General features: G+C 42.5%; 1 protein-coding gene across 5 annotated transcripts in view; it reads left to right on the top strand.

The window, feature by feature from the left end:
- Window positions 1-10,373, top strand: part of LOC122543027 (phosphatidylethanolamine-binding protein 4) — a 465,175-nt gene continuing 454,802 nt past the window's right edge. Inside the window, exon 1 of one of the 5 annotated variants that reach the window (XM_043681207.1) lies at window positions 1-108. Coding sequence is in view for 4 of the 5 variants with exons in the window: in XM_043681209.1 (XP_043537144.1) it covers window positions 149-153 (5 nt within the window). In the remaining variant the exon portion in view is untranslated. Of the gene's footprint in view, window positions 154-10,373 lie in introns of all 5 variants that reach the window. The other 4 variants (XM_043681209.1, XM_043681211.1, XM_043681210.1 and 1 more) reach the window with 4 other exon arrangements.

The raw sequence follows: 10,373 nt of genomic DNA, 5'->3' as shown, positions 1-10,373 counted from the left end.
CGCTGGCGGTTGGGCGGCGCGTGCGGCAGTTTCTCGCTTTTGGGCGGCGTCGAGCGAGCGGGGACATTGCTCTCACGAAGTTGCAAAATCGCGGCAATAATCCAGCAGGTGATCTCTTTTTGTTTTACTGAACTGTACTGGGCAAATCATGAGGTAAACTGTAGTTATTTTCACGGCGGGGGTGATGCGGAGAAGGAGTTTAATATTCAAACCACAATTTCGACTCCACCCCCCCCTCACTCAACTTTTATGCGTGTTTGGAGCGAGTTGTTGTTGTAGTATTAGTGCACATCGTTATAATTCGCACGTTTTTGTTCGGGGCGCAGTGGGAGACAGGTGGAATTGCTTCGCGGCAAGTTTTGTATCTTTCTGCACTCGCAGCTTGTGCTTTAAAATAAAAACAGCGTTTGCTTCGTGTCCACTCTTGGTCTGTCGCTGCCTTTGGGATGGAATGACATGAGCTGCCGTCGGCGTTTTTGTCTTACTTTTCATACTTGGACGTTGAAATTGACGCACCGCTCAGCAGATGGAGTTGTGTATGGGTTGACCGTTCGGTGGTGAGCGCTGCTGCCTCACAGCTCCAGGGACCTGGGTTCGATTCCATCCTCGGGCCGGCTGTCTGCGCGGAGTTTGCACTTTCTCTGCTTGGGTTCCTTCCCACAATCTCAAAGATGTGCTAAACTGCCAATAGTGTTCAGGGGTGTGCAGGCTAAGTGGGTCAGTCGTGAGACATCCAGGGTGGGAGAATGGGTCTGGGTGGGATGGTGTGGGCTGAATGGCCTGATTCCAAACTGTTGGGATATCATGAACGATCAACATGAGGGAGAGTTTATTCCAGATCAGATATTCCTGGTCGGCTGTGGCACACGCACTGTTGGCAAACCTTTCCTGGCAGCAGAGCATCCAGACAACTGAAAAATGGTCAAGAAAAAAGATAGATCTGCATTTGCACAGCCTTTCTCAACCTGCAGATGACCTGAGTGATTAGATTAGTTTAGATTCCATACAGTGTGGAAACAGGCCCATCGGCCCAACAAGTCCACACTGACCCTCGGAAGAGCAACCCACCCAGACCCATTCCCCAACATTTACCCTGACTAATGCACCAAACATTATGGGCAATTTCGCATGGCTAGTTCACCTAACCTCCACCCTTTAGGCTCTCTGCCTGTATTCCTGAGTAAGGGCTTTTGCCCGAAACGTCGATTATCCTGCTCCTCGGATGCTGTCTGAACTGCTGTGCTTTTCCAGCACCACTCTAATCTAGACTCTGGTTTCCAACATCTGCAGTCATTGTTTTTACCTAACCTGCACATCTTTGGACTGTGGGAGGAAACCGGAGCACCGCAGACATGGGGAGAATGTGCAAGCTCCCCACAGACAGTTACCCAAGGCTGGAATCTAACCCAGATCCCTGGTGCTGTGAGGCCGCAGTGCCAACCACTGAGACACCGTGCCGCCCTTGGCTGCTTGTGGGAAACAGCGCAGCCGGTTTGTGCACGTAACACCCTGATTATGAACAGAGAGTTTTTTTTAGTTATGTCGGTTGAAGGCTGGGTATGGTCGAAGATGTTGGGAGAACATATGTTCATGCAGTGAGATTTTTTCCTCCAGCTTGGATATTCTGAATTTTTAAAGTCTCATCCTGAAGAAAACAACTGAACCATCTGAAGATCCAAAATTCTACCTCCCTGCTTCAACCACCACCACCAACCGAAATGTTTGCAATTCTTGTTCGTACCTGAAGGCATCCAATGAGACTGAAATACAAGAAAATACTGCAGATGCTTGAAACCTGAAATCAAAACACATGGGATCTGGCAGCATCTGTGGAGACAGAAATAGAATTAACTCTTGAGTCCAGTATGTATCCTCTTCAGTGCAATTTAATTCCTTTAAAACTGATCTTTTGACAAATATTACCCGAGTATGCCCCTGTCTCAAGTTTTGTCGGGGAAAGCTCCAAGTGAAACACTGGAGAATATTGCCAGAGAAATACAAATAGTTCCAGTTTGTTGCTGTTTGTTTTGTGTGAACCAAATTGCCTGAGCTTTGGCCATTGTGTTGCCATTTGCTGATTGTCAAAACACTGCTGCTATTTCCCTGACATGGACAACTCTGAAGGTGCTAGTGATATTTACGTACAAAGCAGTCATAATTTCATTCGGGTCCATGAATTTCTTCTCATGCGCACAGTTCAGATCTGATCCAGATGTCAAGACCCTGGAAGTTGTTGCAAGGTTTGTGAAGGTTTGTAGCTCAGGTTGAGGTTTTCAGTTTCGAAGTGTGATAATACCTTCTTGTGGCCATCTCGATGATCTCTCTCTTCTGAAGGAGTGTTATTAAGGAAATTGCTTTTAGTTTGTCTGAAAATTGGCATTTTCCAGCTGCAAAGATTGGCACTTGAAAATCAGGAAGGCGGTAACGCATCTTAAATTTTGTTATCAATGTACTGAGCCCGTGAGTTGTAAACTTCGGAATACATGAGTACAGTGAAAAGTGTACCAAGTTGCTATTCTTTGGTGCCATCTTGGTTACAAAACTAGAATTTAAAAAAAAAACTGAAATAAAAGAAAGTTGAACGTTAGGAAAAGCATCCAGATCTGAAAGTCTAAGCTTTACCTCAATAAAGGGTTTTGGAACCACCCATGCAGGCATTTGGCCCAGCCATGGCCTGGAGTCTCAGTCAGCCTGCAGATCTCTCATTGATCGCTGGGAGGAGCCATGTTCTTCCTGCCACTGCCACTTGAAGCCAGTTTTTCTAAGTGGTCAAACATGATGACAATGGGTTCTTCAAAAATTAATTTAATGCTGTTACTGACAGAGCCGAAGACGGCCCAGCGAACAATTTGTTTGCACTTCACATCCTCTTGATCAGTCTGTAGGACCCTGAAGCATTTATGGAAGGCAAGGTATTTGTGTACACTTGCACTTTGGCACTGGACCCCAAATCATCACTTCTATTTGAACTTTTTTTTTCTCTTCATCCTTCCTTCTTTATTATTGTATGCGTTTGCATTTCTTCTCTCTTGGGAATGCTGTCTCATATACTCATTCCCCAACCATACAGTATTCTTAGACCCTCCTAATCTTATGTTGCCACATCAAGCATGACTCCCATCAAGATCAGCTGACAGCTCCCTGCTGTACGTGTTATCTTTGGAAGGGCTGGATGCTTCTGAATGAACAGGAACCCTATTTACTCCAGTTTACTCTCTCTTCACTTTTGTACCAATGCAGCTATTGGAGGCTATTCTTCTCAATTCCCCCCCACCCCATGTAATTCGTCCCTGACAGCGGTGAACCTGTCATTGTAGCCAGTGGATGAGTTTTTACTGTTGCCTCCCCATTCCTTTTCATGGTTATTGTTCGCTTATAAATGAAGCCCTTGATGTCTGTGCTTTTATTCTGGGTGATTTGATTGATATTATGGCTTTGATGGAAATATGGCTGAGAAATGATGGTGCCCTACTTGTAAATGAAGCTATTTTGCCATATATCTTGCACAGATGGTCAGCATGTTATTATGAAGTCATGGAGTTATACAGCTTGGAAACAGATCCTTTGATCCAACTCATCCGCGCTGACCATGTTCCCAAATTGAGCTCATCCCACCTGCCCTGTTTGGGTGACATCACATCTTGATCTGGCTACTCTATCACTGACACATTTTAATCACAGTCACTGAATTATACAGGATGGAAACAGACCCTTTGATCCAATTCCTCCATGCCGACCCGATGTCCCAAAATGATCTCGTCATTTGGCGGCATTTGGCCTATATCTATCTTAAACCCTTCCTATTCAGATGCCTTTTAAATGTTGTAATTGTACCAGCCTCCACCAATTCCTCTGGTAGCGCATTCCATACACACTCCACCTTCTGCATGAAAAAGTTGGCCCATCAGGTTCATTTTAAATCTTTCCCCTTTCCCCTTAAACCTCTGCCCTCTAGTTTTGAGCCCCCTTACCCTGGTTCTTCACTCTTTACATGGCCCTCATGGTTTTATAAACTTTGAGATGGTGTAACAACACGGGGTAAACCCTCCTGCTTAATTTAAACCAGCAACACAAAAGATTTATTCCTTGCAGTAATCTGTGAAAATTCGAGAGGCCAAGAACTATTTGAAGTAGGAATTAGCAACTTTTATTTCTTCAAGTATAACAGAATAATTAACCAAGAATTATTTATAACTCCTTCCTCGAACCTATCTTTTACCTTCCCATCTATAACACTAGTCTGATTAAAACCCCCAATTAAGATTTGCCAAAATTCAACTTTCAAAAAAAAGCTTGCCAGATGTTAAATCTTCTTTTCTGCTTCTTAGGGATTGCTGCCTCACAGGTCATGGATCGATAAAGGTACCTTTAAGAGAGCTATTCTTCGTGCAGTCTGCAGGTGTGGTTGGTTTGGCGTTCTCCTCCCAACTATTCGGTTTTCCCCGGTCTTATTCCCCCAAAGCATTGGATTGTGTCTTTGGCTTTTAACATGGTCAATATACTAAATTCAAACTTGATTGGAATTTGGTATTTTTCAGGGAATAATTTAACTGATTGCCCTAATTTGAATCAGTGTTGTTGTTTCCAGGCAACCCAGCTAATCTAGTTTTCGCCCAAGTGTTACATTGTTACCTTATTCAGAACACTTGGTGTAGTCAGCGTTTAACTTTTTTAAAGGTACAGTGCACCCACATGTTCATAACACCTCCCCCCTTAAGAAAAAAGAACCATTGTAATGGAGAGGTGGCTTCATTTTTTTTTCTATTTTTAAACACTTTACCCTAATATGCAGATAACGTTAACATAAGTTCACCTTAACTTCTTTGCATACACCTGTATATATGCATATAGCATTAAATAAATACAAATCTCATCTAAACTTTATTGGTTAAATCTGCGATAACGCATCTGCGATTATATTTTTTTAGTTCCGCAACATGTTACAGACTTTTAAGTTTAAAAATCATACATAAGACTCCAACGAAATAGTCTCATTCTTGTCTTTAAAGCATTCTAAGAATGTTAGCGGATTGTGATCCACGTACACAAACTTCTCCAGCACATTGTTCATGATATACACAATAAAATGTTGTCAGGCCAGTACCAAACTCAATATTTCTTTTTCGATGATGGAGTATTTCATTTGATGGATGTTGATCTTCTTTGAAATGTAACCAACTGGCAGTTCAATCCCATCCTTATCTTCCTGTAGGAGTACAGCTCCAATTCCTGTGTCACTAGCATCGATAGCGACTTTAAAAGACTGAAATGTTTGGTGGTTAAAATGGCTTTTAAATGATCGAATGCCTCTTGGCATGGTTCTGTCCACCGAAACTGAGAATTCACTGAGTCCTAAGAATCGCAGCACCTCTTTCTTCGAGGTTGGTCGTGGAAATTCCTTGATGGCCTTCGTCTTTGCATTCCGTGGGGTCAACTTTCCATGACCGATGTTATGTCCCGAGAACATCACGTCTGCTTTCACGAATTCAGTTTTATTTAAGATTATCACCAGTTTTTCTTCTTGAGGTTGTTCAAAGAGCTCTGCCACCTGTACCATGTGATGTTTCCAGGACTTAAAGGTCACTACATTGTCTAAATAGACTGCACAGTTTGTTAAACCAGCCTCAACTCTGTTCAGGGGTCTTTGGCATGTGATGGGTATGTTCTGCATTTCAAAGGGCATCACTTTAAACTGATATAGCCCATTTGGGGTTGCAAATGCAAAAATTCCTTTCGCTGTCTCTGATAAAAGTACTTGCCAGTAACCACGTATAAAGTCCAATTTAGTGATATAACTGGCTTCTCTGACTTTATCAATACAGTCCTCCAACGTAGGATTTGCATACAAGTCCGATTTTATAAAAGCGTTGACCCTCATATAGTCCATGCAGAATCATTGAATCCTGTCCAGTTTTGGAACTAAGTCTTTTGGCGAACTCCACTCACTCCGGCTTGGTTCGATGAGGTCTTCGTCGAGCATGGCCTCCACCTCCATCTGGACCTGTCTGGCTTTGAAAGGATTGAGCTGATCGGGGTGTTGCTTTATCAGAATAGTATTCCGTACGTCTACTTTATGTACAATAGCATTAGTCCTCCTCATCTGATTCTTACATATGTCTTTATACTGCAGTAGCAAATCTTTCAATTGCGTTCAATGCTTCTGAGACACATAGCTTACTAACCTATCCTGCTCCTCAAGGACTTCATGTTTTAATCTATTTTGAGACACCTCAAAATCCACATCATCTGGATTTGATTCCTCACTCTGTGGGGCAGGAACTAACACCTGTTTCTCCAGTTCTTTCTCTCCAGTGTAACATGGTTTCAACATGTTCATGTGACATACCCGATACCTTTTTTTTCCCTAACTGGCATCTTGACTAGAGAGCTCACCTGACTCAACTTTTTGTCATTTTGATAAGGACCACTAAACCTGGCTTTGAACGCATCTACTATCACTTGCTTCATTTCATACTACGCCTTCTTTAGGTGCTGTTTAGATAACTCACCTTTTTGATTTAGTCTCTCCCTCACCTCCAATACATAATCCAAGTGTGAGATCTCCGACTTTGGTCCTGTCAATTTTTCTTTAATTAATTTCAAAGGGCCTCTCACTTCATAACTGAATATTAACTCGAAGGGAGTGAATTGAGTAGATTCATTTGGGGCATCTCTAATGACAAACAATATGAATGGGATACCTTTATCCCAATCATTCAGGTAGTCCTGACAGTATGCTGTCAACATGGTCTTCAAGGTCTGATGCCACCTTTCTAAAGCTCCCTGGGATTCAGGATGATATGCACTGGATTTAAAGTGCTGTATACTTAAGCTATCCATAACCACCTCAAACAGCCTAACAGTAAAATTTGACCCTTAGTCCAACTGAATCTTTTTGTGTAGCCCTCACCATGTTAAGAAAGCTACTAATTGCTCTACCACCTTTTTTGCCTTGATATTCCGTAATGGAATTGCCTCCAGAAATTTGGTAGACACATCCATTATGGTGAACAAGTACTGGTTCCCACTTTTAGTTCTTGGGAGGAGACCTACACAATCAATTATAACCCGCATGAAAGGTTCTTCAAATGCGGGGATTGGCAACAAAGGTGCTGGTTTATTACCACCCGTGGCTTACCTACCATTTGGCATGTATGACACGTACAGCAAACGTTAACCACATCCTGGTGCATTCCAGACCAATAAAAAATGCTTTTGTACCTTTTTAGTCTGAGTCTTACACACCCCAAGGTGACCTCCTACAAGTAGTTCATGTGCTACCCATAACACCTGCTGTCAATATGCTACCAGCAACACAATGTGGTGCACTTCGGCCCATTTCTCTTCTGCACTAACCTGCCGTGGACTCCATTTCTGTCTTAGGATTCTATCTTTCAGATAATAACCCTCTGGAATATTCTCTGTCTCTTTTTCAGATTACGCATCTGCACATGTATCTTTTATCATCGTGTCTTGCTGTTGCAAGTCTTTTAGTCTTTCAGGACTAAACACTTCTGTCTAACCCTCTGCCTGTTCAAGTTTTTCCTGCATCATTATGTCAAACAGGGTATCCGCTAACTGAACCTCAACTCCTTCATCTTTCTCTTTACTTTTCACTTGGTGCAGTGACTTAGGAAAGTGGGATCTGGCTACCACAGTCTGGGAAAATATCAGGATATTTATGTTTTAATTCTTCAGCCTCTTGGTCTTCCTTGAGCCTCTCCACAACAAGGGGTGTCCCTCCCACCTTGGATCCTGCCAAATCATTCCCAAGAACAAACTGACACTCTGTCAGTCACTCCCACTGTAACTTCCCCAGTCTTAAGTTGGCACTCCAACCTGATTTTACATAGGGGAATGCTAAATTTCTGTCCATCCATCCCACAAATTACCACACACTGGGGTAACAGACCAGAAAGAGTGCATATTCACTCATCCCTTAGTATCAGTGACTGGTTAGTTCCTTTATCTCTCAAAATTAAAACTACTTGTCCTTCTCCTGAGTTGTTCTTTCTGAGTAAACTTTACCCACAGAGGCAAATTCTTCGTGGAGGTCAGGTGCTAACTCCATACTCAGCCGCTGCCTCGGCAATGCACTCTCCTGCAGCTCCTGTGCTCTTTTTGGGGGTCTCCTTTATCACCTTCACTAATGCCACTGGCTTAGCTTCTTTTACCACATCTTTTCCCACAGTGTCTTTCTTTAATGACCAGCCCTGTGACTTTGTGTACCACCTTCTGGCAGTGAAAACACCTTTTCCGAGTGCCCTTCTAAAACCACCGACACTGTAACTTTCTGTGTCCCACTCCATTACAGTGAAAACACCTGAGGCTTTTCACTTCCTGTCCACCCTCTTGGACGACTTTAACCTGTGGTAAACTCTTACCAGTGTTCCCTACTCTTGGTTTCGTAGTGTAGGACCTCCCCTTCTCCCAACTTCTATCCATCACAGGACAAAATTCTGGCTGGAAGCTTGTCTTATGCATCAATATGTACTCATCTGCTATTCTGCTGCCCTTCTCACATCCTGAAATTTCTGTTCCTCCATGTGAATTCTTACCATCTCCTCTGGAAGTGAATTTTTAAACTCCTCCGGCAGAATTATCTCTCTTAGAGCCTCAAATGTCCTATCAATTTTTAAAGCAAGCACCATTGATCAAAATGACTATGTTTAATTCTTTTGAACTCAACATAACTCCGATCTGATTCCTTCTTTGTGTTTTCTGAACCGCTGTCTATATGTTCCTGGTACAATTCATAAGCACTTAAAACAGCCTGTTTAACCGTAACATAATCTCTTCACCTCTCGTCTGACGGTGCAGCAAATACCTCACTAGCTCTGCCTACCAGTTTAGTCTGAACTAGTGTTACCCATAAATCCTTGGACCACTCCATCTGTCTAGCCAATTTTTCAAATGAAATAAAGAAGGCTTCAACATCTTTCTCATCAAAGTGAGGCAGAGTTTTGAAATATTTATATATACTACTATCTTCTCTTTTAATCTCCATCCTGTTAACTTGACTTTGCTCACTAAGTTGCACCTTCAAATTCTCTGTCTTTTTGTCTGTCCCTTTCTTCTCTCTCTCTTTGCTCAGCTAAGAACCTTCTCTCTCTCTCTTTCCTCACTCTCTCCTGGTTTTTCTTCTAATTCCATTTTCCTCAATTGTAATTTAAGTTTTTCTACCTTGACTGCAGTTGTCTGTCTCTCTGATACCCCGAAGTGTTTGAGTAACTCCCTTACAATTTGAGCTTTACTTTTGTCCTTGGTTAAGCCCAAATCTAACTTCTTTGCTAATTCTAAAAGTATGGCCTTTTTCTTTCCTTCTAAATGTTCTTGGCAAATTGGAGAACATCTTCAAATCTCAGAACCTCTTTAGCAATTTTTAAGAGCTATTTCTCTCTAATTTAATCAGCCACAAGTCACTGAAATTAAACAAATTGTCTCACCTATGTTTTATTTGTAATCTCTGACACTAACCTGCAAGTGTTTAGATCTGCTGGGATTTTTCGTACATCTAAATCTATTCAAATCTGTCTAAACCAGTTCATCTCTGAAATCCAAGACCCAAACTGTTCAAATAGTTGGCAAAAGCCCCCCAAACTGTTCAAATCCCGATGATGAGCCCCCAAATTGTTGCGACACTGGGTAAACCCTCATGCTTAATTTAAACTCGCAATACAGAAAAGATTTGTCCCATGCAGTAATCTGTGAAAATTCGAGAGGCCAAGAACTACTAAAGTAAGAATTAACAACTTCATTTCTTCAACTATTACAGAGAATAATTTACAGACGACTATTTACAACTCCTTCCTTTCTATAATACAAGTCCAGTAAAACTCCCGATTAAGATTTACCATAATTCAACTTTTTTTAAAAAAAAAGCCAGATGTTGAATCTCCTTTTCTGCTTCTTAGGGATTTCTGCCTCACAGGTCAAGGATTGGTAAAGGTATCTTTAAGAGAGCTATTCTCCGGGCAGTCATTGGTTTGGCAGTTCTCCTCCCAACTGTTCAGTTTTACCTGGTCTTCACCAACACCTTCCACCCCGACCTCAAATTCACCTGGACAGTCTCAGATTCCTCCCTCCCCTTCCTCGACCTTTCTATTTCCATCTCTATTTATACCTGGTCTTATACCTGGTCAACTCCCCACCTACGTTCGGGACACCACCCACGCCCTCCACCTGCTCCATGATTTTCGCTTCCCCGGTCCCCAACGCCTTATTTTCACCATGGACAACCAGTCCCTGTACACCTCCATCCCCCATCACGAAGGACTCAAAGCCCTCCACTTCTTTCTTTCCCGCCGTACCGACCAGTACCCTTCCACAGACACCCTCCTTCGACTGACTGAACTGATCCTCACCCTGAACAA

This window comes from Chiloscyllium plagiosum, chromosome 42, assembly GCF_004010195.1.
Source record: "Chiloscyllium plagiosum isolate BGI_BamShark_2017 chromosome 42, ASM401019v2, whole genome shotgun sequence".
Lineage (NCBI taxonomy): Eukaryota > Metazoa > Chordata > Chondrichthyes > Orectolobiformes > Hemiscylliidae > Chiloscyllium > Chiloscyllium plagiosum.
This window is presented reverse-complemented; position numbering and strand designations above follow the sequence as displayed.